This window comes from Equus przewalskii, chromosome 29 (genome assembly GCF_037783145.1).
Source record: "Equus przewalskii isolate Varuska chromosome 29, EquPr2, whole genome shotgun sequence".
Classification (NCBI taxonomy): Eukaryota; Metazoa; Chordata; class Mammalia; order Perissodactyla; family Equidae; genus Equus; species Equus przewalskii.
Window position 1 is genome coordinate 3,739,547 of NC_091859.1, and position 15,321 is coordinate 3,754,867.

The 15,321-nt window shown below is 35.8% G+C and overlaps 1 protein-coding gene across 9 annotated transcripts in view; it reads right to left on the reverse strand.

The window, feature by feature from the left end:
* Nucleotides 1-1,812: 1,812 nt before the first annotated feature.
* The window catches only part of KCNC2 (potassium voltage-gated channel subfamily C member 2), a 191,493-nt gene continuing 177,984 nt past the window's right edge, over nt 1,813-15,321 (reverse strand). For 3 of the 9 annotated variants that reach the window (XM_070600586.1, XM_070600588.1, XM_070600587.1), the window contains exons 3-5: nt 12,150-13,077; nt 9,874-10,038; nt 1,813-4,897 (exon numbers count right to left, since the gene is read on the reverse strand). In XM_070600586.1, coding sequence (XP_070456687.1) covers nt 4,761-4,897; nt 9,874-10,038; nt 12,150-13,077 — 1,230 coding nt within the window. In that variant the 3' untranslated portion in view covers nt 1,813-4,760. Of the gene's footprint in view, nt 5,468-9,873; nt 10,039-11,437; nt 11,753-12,149; nt 13,078-15,321 lie in introns of those variants that run through there. The other 6 variants (XM_070600590.1, XM_070600589.1, XM_070600591.1 and 3 more) reach the window with 6 other exon arrangements.

Consider the following 15,321-nt stretch of genomic DNA (forward strand, 5'->3'; position numbering starts at 1 on the left):
TACAAGTCATCATACATTTGTCAAATTCCATGGAATGTGCAACACCAGGAACGGACTCTAACTTAAACTTAGACTTTGGATAAGGATGTGTCAGTGTAGGGTCATCGATTATAACAAATATACGACTGAGGTGAGATACAGATCGGGGGGAAGTTGTGCACTGCGGGGGCAGGGAGGGTCGATGGGAACTCTGTACTTTTCACTTAATTTTGCTGTGAACCTAAAACTGCTTTAAAATATAGTCTATTTAAAAAAAAAAATTGAGTGTTAGGTGACCTGGGATTGTCAATGGAGGTCACCACAATCTTTGAAGATCTTAGTGTTCAAAACGCATATTCAGTGGTCTGTCACTTTGACATGACAGTGTGATAATTGAAAAAAGAAATTGGATAATACTAATTCAATTAAATTATTTAATTTTTAGACAGTAATGAAAAATACCATATCCTCAAAACAGTTACTTTAGGGGAGAACAGAAAATTACAAAATTCAAGGCCAAAATTAATGATACTGAACCCATATTACAGAGAATTAATATAAATCTATAGTTTAATAATGTTCAAGCATTTAAGCAATTAAGTGAATTTTGGCAGAGGAAATTGGAAGGAAGGGAGACAGTGTTTTTCAGTAAAGAAAAATTTTAAGCCACGTATTTTAATCATCATACACTGCTAAGGATTTCAATATTTTAATAGATTCATTTAGCTCTAAATGTCTTCAAGCACGCTATAAATCATCCAGAGTCCCTGCTCTGGAATACAGCCTTTTAACATATTCATTGTCTCTTTCCAAGATAATTTCACTATGGCTATTCCATTAGTCTGTCTTGTGATTTATTTCAAAGATAAAATGAGTATCGTCACTTTTCTTTCATGACTAGGCAATCTTGATTTTTTTAATCAAAGTTTGATGGCAATTATCTTCTATTAAAGTGCATTCTTTCCCCTTTACACATATTTTTCCTTTTTATAGTAAACCCTACATCCTGACACCATTGTTTAAAAAACATTTTAAAAGTAATCATGTTTAGACAGATTCCCTTTTCTGAACTCAGTTTCTTAATACTCTCTTAATAATCAACACTGAGCACTTTCAGACATAGAAAAGGTTCTGTTTATACACGATGCAAAAGTGTTGGATTCACTACCCTTATTTCTCATTTTCATTTTACCTTTCCCCTAATCCTGAGAATTTCACAGAATTTTACAGGGTAAATTTATATATAACCCCACAGTGTAAACAGAATGCCAGCTACATGTGATGTGCTGCTGAAACAGAGGTGCGTCATCCAGAGCGAGCCGGAAGCCATCTTTAGAAGATAAGGCGTTTACAACAAGAGGCTTGGCAAATATTCAAGCCGTAAGGAACTACAGCAGGGAAGACTGTCGGTGGCAAAAATATAAGAGAACAGTTCTGCCTCTGTAATCCTTAACTTCACCACCAAGAAAACAAAAACGTATTTACCTCCAGAAATGCTGTGATGATTAAGTTGGAAAGTGTAAGTGAACATTCAGTATTAGTCATAAAACACCATATGAATATCAGATACCATAATAATAATTTTGCCGTCTCAGAATTATAACAGAAATTTAGGCAAGTAAAGCACTTAGAAGAGGAAAACACTGGGTATGTGCCTAAGACTTGAATGAAAATGTGAGCCATGAATGTTTAAATCCTTTTTCAACCTAAATTCTTTCTTATGTATGAGTGTCTAGTTTGGTACCATGAAGCATAAAAATAGTAAAGCCCGTTGAAAACTCCAAAACAAAGAGAAGAGCCAAGAAAGAATGTGAATAATTTAATCAGATAGGATTCAAGTTTATCCTTAGCTTATTTGCCTTTTATTCTTCATTTCAGTTAGTTACATTTCCATCAGTTGTCACCAAGGTTGTGCATGCACCTTGAAATGTTCACAAAAGATCCACGATGCAGGGGCTCATAATCAGATTATATGTAACATTCAGAATCCCAGGGCAACTAAGAGATTCTGCAAACACTGATTAAGCAAGACGAAGAATTCTTAAACAATTTTAACTACAACAGTTTTAAAGACAAATACAGGCTTCATTTGCCATAAAACTCACAAAAAAGTAATCGATTGAAGAATATCTCTTTTATGCAAAATATACATTTTAGGATATAATTTGATTAATATTCTACTATATACTGACATTGCTCCTTGATCATTTAATAAAAAAATACTCTCATTGACAGAATTTATTTTTTTGTAATATTTATATTTGAGGTAACAATGACAAAAGACTTAAACTATGAATAACGGTGAGATTTTTTTTTGTCATAACAATTTTTAAGAACTAAACAAATATGTGACTAAGGATAGGTCAGTTTTGATAAATAGGCACTGAATATTTCACAACATAATATGACAAGCTGATAACATGAGTGGTTTATAAGAAAATGATAGTCAATTTCATAGATTCAACCAACAAACAAGAAGTAAGGGAAATTAAGATCTACACTACACCAGTATCACTGCCTTGTATGAGTCACAGCACAATCTACTGCAGGCCCACGATGGGTGACTCACAGAGGTACGGGCCTTGCTTGACGCTTCAAGATGTTGATCATGAATTTGGCTTCCTTTGATGTGAAATGGCCAAAGCTGTTGACCTGTGCACACATGTTGATATTTACAATTACTTCATGGACACCAGCCAGTCCACAAACGGATCACTCATATGGGGAGCACCCAATGAGTTCCAGCCACGGTTCTTTCATAAGCTTTAAGTGCCTCATGAAGACGCGGGGCCTCTTCCGAGTGCAACCTGGTCACATCAGGGCACATTCAGCAGTAGAAGTCTGTTTCCAGTACAGTCCTTGGTGTGGCTAAGTTCCACTGTCCCTTTTTCAGCAGTCAAAAATCCATGATAAATTCTGTACAACACTGCAGTCAATAACAGCAGCACCAGACAGTATATTAATTCCTTCACCATAAAGCTGTGGGTAGTTATAGCTATGTGTGGTTTTATCAAAAGGATCACTTAATCTCTAAATATCAGATGTATACGTCTGGGTAAATACATTGCTGTACAAGATCTCTGACATGCAGGTCATGCTCTAGGACTTGAGGATAGAGTAATACATGTTACATGGCCAATAAAAAAAGTGACAATTTTCTTTCTAACAAAAAATAAACATGAGAATTAGGAATTAACAATCTCAAAGCTCCTGAATGCCTTAGAAATATTGTTTAATTCTCAATTTATAATTATGGCATTTTTCTTCCCTTACATGCCCAACACACCAGAAACACTATTGCTTGTGCATTCATAGGGCTGTGTAAACAGAATTTCTTCCAGTTGGACTGAATAAGACTCCCTAGGGGTTTCGCTGGAGTGTAGTGACGAGTGCTGGTTGCTAGGTAGTAGAAACGGACACGGCAGCAGGCAACCAAACGCAATGCTGCTGCTGCTGCTTAAATCCTGCTTATCCAACAGGGTCACAGTACTGCTTAACATAGGTAGTTTAAGGGCATCATTAATATACACACAAAGCAGAGAGGCTGTTCCAAGTAGCAAAGAAGGCAGGGGGCGGGGGAGAAAAACCCAGCACTAAAATCATGAACTTCTGATCAAGGCATTTCTGTGCTTCATGGAGACAGATGGCATATACAGTTAAGACAGACAGACAGAACAACATCCAGGACAAAGCACCTGATTAAACACTGCTTGAAAGTCTGATTAATCCTGTGTGTCAGAAATTTAAGGCTGGTCAAGAAAGCTTCCTTTGAACAACAATGTTCTTTGATATTTGGACAAAACTTTAAAATAAAAGAACGGGGTAAAAAAACCACATAAGAGCTTTGGGTGATGTTTGGCACTCTGTCTCTGAAAATGATGACAAATCCTGATGAAAAAAAAGTGACTCTAGTACCAAGCAGCAGTTCCTGGCTAAACAATACAAGCCTGGCTGGCAGTTACCTTTCTCTCAGGTTTTGTGCCTTCCCCAAGCCATTAAGTAAAAGATCTGGCCTCAGCTTTCATGTAACCAGTAATGACAAGCTCTTGGCAGTTATCTGTGTGCAAACAACCAGAGACATTCAGAACTCCAATACAGCATTTTTGAAGACAACTAAATCAATCAAAAAGGTAAACTATTTAAAATAAATATTTCTTTCAAAAAATAAGGGGAAAAAATGTCACGGAGAAACACACCCCCATGCCCCATAATTCAACATGCAGACCAGTCACCAGTGCTTTCATATCAGCAGGATGGTTCAAGGCAAGTACACACATCCTGAGCCATCCACAGTTCCCGAACGCTGCGACATTGTTTCAGGTGATAGAGACAAGGTGGTCCATGCAAATGAGGTGACCAGAGTCATGTTGGGTATAACCAAGATAGGATCCCAGACATCTTCAGAGTGGTTTACAGAGTCACAAGACATGAAGGTCCAATGAAGTGGTCAGCATTTGGAAGCACACTGTTTTAAATGTATCTCCCTGAAGATATGTTTATGTATTAGTGAACCAGCCAATCTCTGATACTATCTGTCATTTTATTGCAAAAGGAGATCAGGACAATTTATACAGAGAAGTAGTAGCACTACTTTAGATAACCTTGAAAGCCAGGATAAGATGTGTTAGCTACCCAAAATGGCATTCTGACTTCAAATAGTAGTATCATGCAAGATTTATACTGTATTAAAGGAGGCTGGGGTAACTCTACATTTAATTATTTCCATCATGGGGTAAACAGTAGTTGAATTAACACAATTTAGCTGGCAGATACAGTTTGGTTTACAAGATGGATGGAATGGGAGATCGAGAGCGCCTCAGAGGACAAGGAGAGTTGTAGGGTGATGTTACTGGAGAGAGCCTCAGAGCATTGCCTGCCAAGCCCGCTATGTTGTTTAAGCTTCGGGATTTTTCATATCCTTTCATGAGAAAATGCACAGACATCAGTTGAATTCAACCAGAAAATAGACACAGACAAACAATACCATGCAGGGTAATCAAAAGTGTTATTTTTGAGCTCCAGGAAGAATTTGTTTACAAATAATTCAGTATTGAGACAATTTATAACTCAAAAAATATGAAGCTCTCTGTAACTGTCATTCCCAAAAGATTAAACCAGTCATCACAAATTACAGTTGCAATACTTCAAAATCTATTCTTTGCTAGATTATAGTTTGTATTGATGCAATTTTCACATACACAATACCAGAAATCTTTTAAGAATTAGGCAAAGAAACTTAAGTAAGATACAAACTTGGCTAACATTTTTAAATTTCAAAATAGGTTCCTGAAAAAAAAATGAGCTACTTTTTCTCTTCTCATTTTGTTTTTATTTACTAAACTAGTAAAGCATGCTTAACTTTAGGTGGACAAGTCTTTTTCCAGCATATTTAATCTTCCAGCTTTATAGGGTCAAAAGGATGATTCTTAAATAATGGCATTTCATGCCATTACCTAGATGATGTGGAATGAATGCCCATTTCTAATTCCTTGGATAAAAAAGTAAAAAAAAAAAAAAAAAAAAAGAAGATGAGTGAAATATAAATTGAATCATAATTTCAGTGAATTAAAGTCTGAACTTGATTACATGATTTTCAGTTTTCAGCTGACTCCCCTCTGCCAGGAATTGAAAACAATTTGATCCTAATTCACCTTTTCTTTCTGTTATCTTGCATTCTAATCTTTTGTTCATGATAGTCATGACATTACAGAATAAAAGATCCTTCTCACAAACTTTAAACCAATGGCTTGTCTTAGCTACTCAAGCCATACCCCATCAAGGTCACCTTTGGAAAGATTCACATATTGTAGTGTTTTTTAAAGAAAATATCAGAGGCAGTTAAATGAAGTGGGAAGCACATAGTGTAAAGTTAGAAGTGAACAGCCTAAAAAAGCGGGGAACTATTGAGTGAAAAGCAGTCCTATTATACAGCTTAGGAAATAAATGTTCTGACGGCTCCATTGACAAAGTGTTGCAGAGCAGGAAAATGAAATTCTGTTGGGCAGCCAAAGCTGAGTAATTAGATGGAATTCCAGTGAACTTCTTGTCTCCCTTAGACTTATGGCACACTCCTTGGGCCCTGATTAGCCCTCGGTGTGCTTGACGACCGTCTAAGAAAGAAAATGGGCCTTTCGTGTTTCCTCGTGTTCCTCCCCAGCTACTTCTTTCCGTAACTTTATATTTTCACGGAACTTCTGGGGAGGAAGCCATTGCTATCTCTCTTTCTTTTACTGGAAGTGGAGAAGTGATTTAAGTGATTTAGTGATTATTTGATTTTTGAGTGCCCAGGACATATATGGGCATGGATTGCAATAATAGCTCTACTACGAGGTAAGGCTGGACTAATAGGAACCCCTCCCCATGTACACACATACAAACTGTCAGCAGACTAGATGTTTTCTTCGAGATTTTGTAGATGGAAATTTATGCCATCTGTTAACTACGGCAAAGTTCTGTAGGACATAATTTCTGGTAATGTGAGATTTATCTGCCAAGGTGTTTTGTTAGTATTCTGAGCTATAAAACATGGAAAGTGGTATATATTTCATTCTGTTTTGGTGGATGATGAAATAGTTAATGGGAAGATGTCTTAAATAATTTAAAAAGACTTGCAGACCATTTATCCTTACATTGGGACCTTCCCGTGCCTGGAGGGCTAGTTATTACTGCTCTTCCGTAATGCAGTTGGAAATCTAACTTTGAGAACTGTAGAAAGAATAATTTATCCAAGTTGACTGTGTAACCTAAAAACGTAAACTGGACTATTAAACATTGATTGGTTTTGATTAAAAGCAAACTGGTGAATATGCATGAACCAAAGAGGTTGTTAATACCTATAACTCATCCTTACAAAAATTTACATCTTTTCCCCTACAATCTCCAAGCTTTCTACAGGACCTCCAAAAAGGTAAAAATATGTTTGACAGTCTTATATTAATCATGCTAGTTATATGTAAATCTTGGTTGCCATTCTAAATGTTCAGTTATTTATGTGAATTATACTTTTTAGCATAAATATTATCCATTCTTTATAGGTCCTCTATTTTTAATAACTATAATTTGTGTCCATTTGAAAAAGTTTCCCTTCTAATTTAGTAACAAGTACTTAATTAGCAAAATTATAAGTTATTCACAGAAATATAGTTTTGTTCATTCTGCAGGTTCATTTCTAATTAGAAAATTTGATAAATTTTGTCTAATCAAAATTTTACTGAATGGAATAGCTGAAAACATAATTCATGAGAATAAACAATATTGAACCTAGCTTCAATTAACATCAAAATACATGGTGTACGTTTTATACAGTTTTTAAGAGCATATACTTATTTCAGGCAATATTGAAACTGCCTTCCATATACTATCAATGGGAATGTTTTTGTTTATGTAATATGATTTCCTAAAAACTATTGCATAAATAAAAACACGAGTTGTAAGGATTGAGAGTTCACTCTTTCAGGAAATCTATAAGATTTCTTAACGTATGCCCATCTATATTTATATTTGTTGATTGAAAAAGAATTCAATTGGAATCCAGTTGTTTCTTTTCATCTATATAGAGGAGAATTTTCATAACTCCAAAATCAAATCAGTAGAGAGACCAACTTGAAAGGTAGAAGAAGGGATCACATGGGAAATAAACATCTGAGTAGAAGTAATAGGAGACATCTACAACCTACATAAAAGGAAGCAGAAGAAGAAATGAATGAACTTCTGATAGACAGGACAAGATAACACACTAAGAAGAGCAAGTGAAGCTAGCCAGAATTGTTGCCAGACCCAGGAGAAAAAACACAAAGCTGCAAAGGAATTAAGCAAGAATGAAAAAGAAGTTGATTATGGTGAGAAATGATGAAAAATAAAAAGGTATTAATGAAGTCTCAAAGACATTCTCATTGATAAAGAGAATTTATATTTGTGAACTAAAATTGCATGTATAACTTTTCCACACAAACTAAATATCTTATTAATTGCTTTGCTCATGAAACTTTGCCATTTTACAGAAAAACTCTATATTAACACAGTATTTTAAACTTGCAGTGTCTTTTTCATATGTGTCTCATTTGACAGTTTAAAATTCAAAATATTGTCTAACATGGAAGAAGAAAATTCTAGCTAAGTTATTAAACACATAACCTTAGTTTAGATGTTGCATGTGATACTTTATTGAATGATACTCATAACATATGTAAATTGAACCGCATATTACATATAAATACATATATATACATATATACACATATATGCGTATATACATGTATAGTGAGTTAAGGTATGCAATGCACTTAAATATTATGTTCTATGTAAGGTATTATTATCATTATTTAATATATGAACACATATTTTGCTCAAGTATTGATACTTGATAGTATGATAGGATATAAACTATCTTCATAAAATATTTAAAATTGTTCTAATACATAATATTTAAATGTAAAAAAGGAAACAATGAAACAAACCTATTCAGATAATTGAAGCACATTTTGATGCAAGCAACAGATGCACAGAATGGAAATAAATGGAATGAAGTATTTAAAATATCACACACTGAATAAACAAAAGAAGAGTCCTTTGTCATCCCTTTTGATACTCAAAAGCAGGGAGACAGAAAGGACAATATAAAGTGTTCAGAAGGAATGAAAGAGAAGTACAACATGTGTAATGAGATATTTCAAAGACAGACAGAAGCACAAAACGAATATTTGAGGCTCAACATGGTAAAGTATTCAATAGGGAGAAACTGCAGTGAATAGCAAATAAGCACAATATTTTTAAAATGCACTTGCACTAATGTGAAAGTTTTGGAGTGGCTTTTCATTCAAATTCATTCAAGTGCATAAGAAATTATTAGAGTTCTTTCTCTATTCTGTCAATAAACAGGGGGAAAACAGCCATAGCAATAAAGCAATTGGAATTATCAAAGCAGGAGGGAAGCAAAGAGCAGGCCAACATTGTGACAAAGGTAGGTTAGAAGTGTCTCCTATTTCTTAAGGAGGAGGAAAAAGAGCCAATTGTCCTGATCTGCAAAATGTACTCAAAGAAAAAATCAAAAGCAGAAACAATAAACAGCACCTGAGAAATAGTCATAGATGGTGGCACAACCTAGGAAGACGGGACCACGTGAAGGAGGGGAGCTTCAGTGTTCTGTTATTTTCCTTAACCAAGATGCCTACTCAGTAACATTTATTCATTCAACAAATATTTTTGATTATCTTCTATGTGCCAGGCACTGTTTAGTGTAGATTGAAAAATAGTGATCAACTTAAAATTATTATTATTGCCTGGAAGGGAAATTCCGTAAGTACGTTTTGTAAGCACATAAGTGGCCTTTCAGTGATTGGATATACCATTCTTTACAGTGGAGGATCTTGGACCCTTGTAAACCTTCTGACATTCAGATAAACCACTGGGGGAAATTGCCCAAATACTGGATAAGAGACTTAAATAGAGTATGTTCAATGCTTTACTTTGAAAAAGGCTTATTATTGTTTTATAATCATCAATTGCTTATCAAATATACACATAGAGTCAATAGTGAGTTTTACTCTTTGTAGGAAAAAAGATAACTTTTAAAGACGGCTGAATACATTACATTAAAATAATTAGAAGAGTGACCTAATTTTTAAATACTCCATTACAGTCCTGCCCATAGACAAATGGGAAAACAAAAAACTAAAAAAAGGGAGAAGAGTGAAATGCCTTTCCGACAATCAAGTAGGCTGTTATGATATGTATTTTTAAATGTTTATAATGAGAGAAGATGTGATGAGGAGAGAGGAGCCCTACGTGCAGTCTTTCTTAGAAATTGATGGAAGAGTATTTTACATCACTCCATGTACTTGCAACACTTAATTTGAGCTAAGTCACCTGTTAGGATCTGATTAAATGCATGCCTACCTTGCCTGATCCCTCCATCAGAAGCACACGTGTAATCACCTGTCGCCAGTAGGAAACATGTTTCCCCTCTTCTGTTTTTGTCTCTGGTACTAGAGCGTCTCATGGGGAGCCTTTCTGGGGGTGATAACGGCGGCTCACTTCCTGTACTGTCGTCACCTGATAACACTGGTCACAGCACCATGCCCATTGACAGACAGTGATGGACGAGGAAATGAGACAGGACAGAGAGTTTACACCGAATGTCCATAATACAGTCACTCCATATACAAAACACAATAATCACGTCATGAGAAGAAGAAGAATTTTCATCACTCATTCCAGAAATTTACATGGAGCAAAATGGAAATGTATTAAAAAGGGGAGAAATGTTCTTTAGGAAATTTTAATTCCATTTTGGATTCTATCTAATAGGAAATCGACTTTCACAAAACCAATATGAATTCAAAATAAGCATGATAATGAAGTAGCACACAAATTAGTGTCTTACAATTTTTGACATGCTATCTAGTTGCTGTGAATAGGAATCTTTAAAAGTGGAGCCTATTTAAGGAGAAACTCCTAAGTAAATACTTGTCATTGCAGTTCTTTAAAAGACACGCTTTTATTGTTTGCTGAAAGTAATTTTTCCCAAATTAATAAAATAAATTTTATTAAAATAAAATTTATAAATTAATAGAATAATTAATAAAATAATCCCAAAGCTCACAAACTTTGTGTCCTCCTTCTCCATTTTGAAGTGACAAAAATATTTTTGAGCATAACAATGGAAAAAGATCAACTTCTCCAAATGCCCTTGAACCAACTGGTTACTTTACACTTGCCACAGACGTCCACATCCTACCCGCCTCGATACTAGCTTGTTTTCACAATCTTTGCCTAGGCTGAGAGTGTGTCCTCCTTTTCTGTGCCCTTCATATGGGCTCTGCACAGGTACTCTGAGAACAGCCTGAAGAGTCCAGCAACACCAGCTAAACACATTTCATAAAGACATTCTTGGCATAAAGGGTTTCAGACATACATTGACAGAATTTGCAGAACAACCTACTAACTGAACATAAGGATTGTGAATAAAATCTTTAAAAAGCAGTTCATGTTCAGCCACAAATTTTTTTCCACTCACTCTGTAAAATATTATGTAATTTAAGGAGGAAACCTATGAAAATGTCTTTCGTGTTTGTTTGTTTGCTTGTTTTGTTTACTTGGTGTTATTTCTAAATTATGCAAAATTATTTACATGGGATTATCATAAGTCACTTTTCTACAAGAAAAAGATCAAATATATCTAAATTACAGGGAATGCATATATCCTAAATTTTCATGGTGGGCTAGAAGCTAATTGTTTAATCTACAAAATATTTCATGTGTACCAGACATAACAGACTAGAGATGACACTACTGACTATCACTTCAGCAAAGTGAATATCAATTTATAGTCAATCTACTCTAGGTTATCTACAGCAACGAACAGGAGCAGGGATTCAGCTAGTCTCAAGCAGTAAGTCACCCAAATTTCACTTCTGGGAGGGAAGAGAGCCCCACGCATAGTGCATAAAATGGAAATCTACAGAGAAATTCAACCTTGCTATTGATTAGCCAAAGCATATCATCTATCCCCAGAATGATGGTGAGTTGATTATATTACATAGCGCCTTGCCCAATCCAAAGGAATTATATTGAATGCCCTATCTAATTTAAGAATAATGAAAATTTAATCAATCCTCCAGAATATTACTAGGGAAGACTTTTGTTATCAAAAGGGCTATTTTCCACATCACCTCTTTGGTGTTTAGGCCTTTGAAACATAAACATCCATTCTTCTTAAATAACTGCTTCTTGAGACTTAGGGTGAGACACACTGCCCCATGTGGCAGAGATAAAACTGAGACAAACACACCAAGCCAAATGATATGAAGATCAACATTTTGAGGATGAAGAACGAAAAATGTCCAATATCATACCATCACATCATGCAGGGAAACAAAGAAACATTGGCACAAAAGCAACAAATAGGCAAAAGAAAATATTGGCACCATCAGCAAAGGGCATTCCCACTAAAGCAGGAAAACTCTATAGACCAGCTATGTAGACTTCTACTTGGAATTAATTTAGAAAAACTACAGTCTAGCTGTCTACAAGCCTGACACAAACATATTCTGTGAGGGGGGAGAACTGAAAACTCATGAACTTTTGAAGAAAATGAAAACAGTTGCCTTCTACCTAAGGGACATACTGGTCTATAAAGAATTTAACAGCATGCAATTGAAGTTGTGCCTTACCTGATCTGTTATGTTCCAGAAGCCGATTGTCTTTGCCCAGACACATGTCACCCTGTGTGCTATTGCAGGCCATGTTTACTTCTGTCTTGCAAAAAGTAGGTGAGCTTGCCTGAGGGACAGGAGGAATGTGCTTCTTTCTTTTTCTTGGAAGTTTCTGCTTTGCCATTGCCAAGGAGTAGTACATTCCAAAATTGTTGACAATGACAGGCACCGGCATGGCTATTGTCAACACTCCAGCCAGAGCACACAGGGCTCCCACCAGCATCCCTGACCATGTCTGGGGGTACATGTCCCCATAGCCCAAGGTGGTCATGGTCACCACAGCCCACCAGAACCCAATAGGAATGTTTTTGAACTGCGTGTGCTCACTAGCTGAAGGGTCGTTGGGTTGAGCTCCTACCCTCTCGGCATAGTAGATCATAGTAGCAAATATCAAAACTCCCAGAGCCAGGAAGATTATCAGCAGCAAAAATTCATTAGTACTAGCTCGAAGAGTATGTCCAAGCACCCTCAGACCTACAAAATGGCGGGTGAGCTTGAAGATTCTCAGGATCCTCACAAACCTTACCACCCTGAGGAAGCCAAGTACGTCTTTAGCAGCTTTGGATGAGAGCCCACTGAGTCCCACCTCCAAGTAGAAAGGTAGGATGGCCACAAAGTCAATGATATTCAAGAGATTTTTGATGAATTCAAGTTTATTGGGGGAAAAAACAATACGGACTAAAAATTCAAAAGTAAACCACACCACACACACTCCTTCTACATATGTCAAGGCAGGATCCGTTTCGATTTCATACTGTAGAACAACACTTGTGCCGTTGATGACTGGTTCTGTCTTGTTTTTAACAATATTGAAAGCTTCATGTGTCTCCAGGCAAAAGGTTGTGATTGAAACCAGGATGAAGAATAAGGAAGCAAAAGCAATAAACTGCAGGAAAAAAATAAAAAAAGAAACAGAGAGAGTGATCTGAACCACAGTATACTTTGATCCAAATCTACAAGCATCGATCCCTGTGGATGAAAAAGAATAAAACCATATTTAAAGATTTCACTTAGGATATCACTCAAGTGAAAGACGAGATGTGTAGGTAGCGTTAATTAGAGTTGCACATGTAATGTGTTTCAAGTTTAGCTTTCATCTTATATAGAAAACAAGTTTTGCTTTACATTGGAAAATAATTTCTTGACTCTTTGTAAGAAAATATACCTGTGAAGAGAGCAGAAAAATCACTCCAAAAGAATGTTAAAGGGCAAAAGACTGAAAAAAATAATAAAATTTAAACAATGGCTGCAGATACTGTTACAATCCTAGAAATCTTCATGTATTAGATCAAGTTTTACACCCATAAATATAAGGCGCAGTCCACACTGGCTAGAAATTCAGAAGCCACTCAAATTTAACTGTAGGTTTCCATTTATAAATATAATGTTCAGGTTGTCATGAGGTATGAATACAAAAGAAAAAATCTTTGAGACATGTTTCCATTTAAATTGTATCAACTTAAGGGGGCGTCTTGTCCAAAAGAGCAAATCTAAAGAGGTAGAGAGGCAACAAGACCGAAGAGAGAGAAACACTTACGGAACAAATTAAAAGACAATTTCTTCCTCTCCTGAAAAAGAACTCCAAACACCAGAATAACGTGTTATAAAGTTGTAGGGGTTTTTTTTAATTCAACTCTTTTTCATTTCTTCAGTCAATAATATATGAATACATACACTTACTAATACTGAATAATAAAAACTCTCAATTACATATAGTTCTTACTAGCACCAAACACTCTTAAAGGCAATTAACATAATTAACTCAGAGTGATCTTCATAACCACACTACTACTACCCCACTTTACCGTTCCAGATTATTAGGCAGATAGAGTTTAAGTCACTTTTCCAAAGTCATAGATTCAAAACGATGGACCAGAGACACTAACCAGACAAGTTTAGCCCCAGACTCTGTTCCCTTAACTACCAGACTCTCAAATGTAAAATACAAATACGTTGAAAACATTTCTTTATGTTGAGTTCACATACTTCTTAATATTGAACGTCTGAAAACTTGAAACCCAACTGTTTGAGTGAATGGCACTGTCATAGCCAGTTCTAGAGGCATTCAAAGAAGTTGGCAGATTCCCACTGCCCTCTGATAATGCTGTCAGATTTAGCATGCTTATTGAGCACCAATAGACTGTTCTTTGAATGTCTAAACAAATGAATTATTCAGGAGTAGAATTTCATCAGTCAAGTGGAGTGAGGCCCTTATTCAGAAATAATAGGGTATGACAAAACTCAAAGCTGTCCTCCATTTTCTATTCCTCAGCCAAGCCATTGAGAAGACCCAGGTTTCAAGAAAAGATTGAGACCACCTCCTTTTTAAGTTAGTTGAGTTTCAACCCACCAATTTATAAGGGATATACAAGAGGACTAAAAACATCTTAGAACTGTGACCATCTGCCTTAAAGAACCACCCCAAACTATGGAACTGTTTCTATGCAGTGGGCCAGTTAGTACATTATTCATATAGAATTAGAAGGCATCTCATTCTCAGGGCTTTGACTTACTTACCCATGCACATCTTGCAATTTCCCTTTGTTTTGGTATTGTAAGTAGACCATTAGTTTTCTCAGACATGTTGAAAGATATTAGGATGTTTTTTCACTCAGCTTTCCATTCATACAAATAAATATACAATTCTTTTTAAAGCAACTAGTTGTTGTAACAGTATCACTAAGACCATATAGACCCTTTAATAGGCAACATCTTTTGGAGGAAGAATCAGTTATCTTTAATTTATACATTACTTCTTAATCTAATCATAATTTTATCTGTAGACTTAAGAGTCACGTTTGTTTCTGATTTCCCCTGAAATCTTCCTTTGTTGTTAAAGCCCTGCCAGTGTGTACTTATTAACTCCCCTCAACCACTCCCCACACTCTCTACCATCCCCACCTAGTCTCCAGAATTTGAGGCTGTCAAGAGTTTTAGAGCACAAATTCTATCTACCAGGCAGTTAGAGAACATAAGGCAGTTAAACTGCAGTTTCATCTTATGCTTCTAGTATTCCTTAGCCAACATATTTTCAGCTACCTTGTCAGTCTTGAACTCTCCATCTACATTCATGTAGTGAATTGAGTGGAACTTCTCAACATGGCTGTTTCAAAACTAGCCCTAGCTTGCC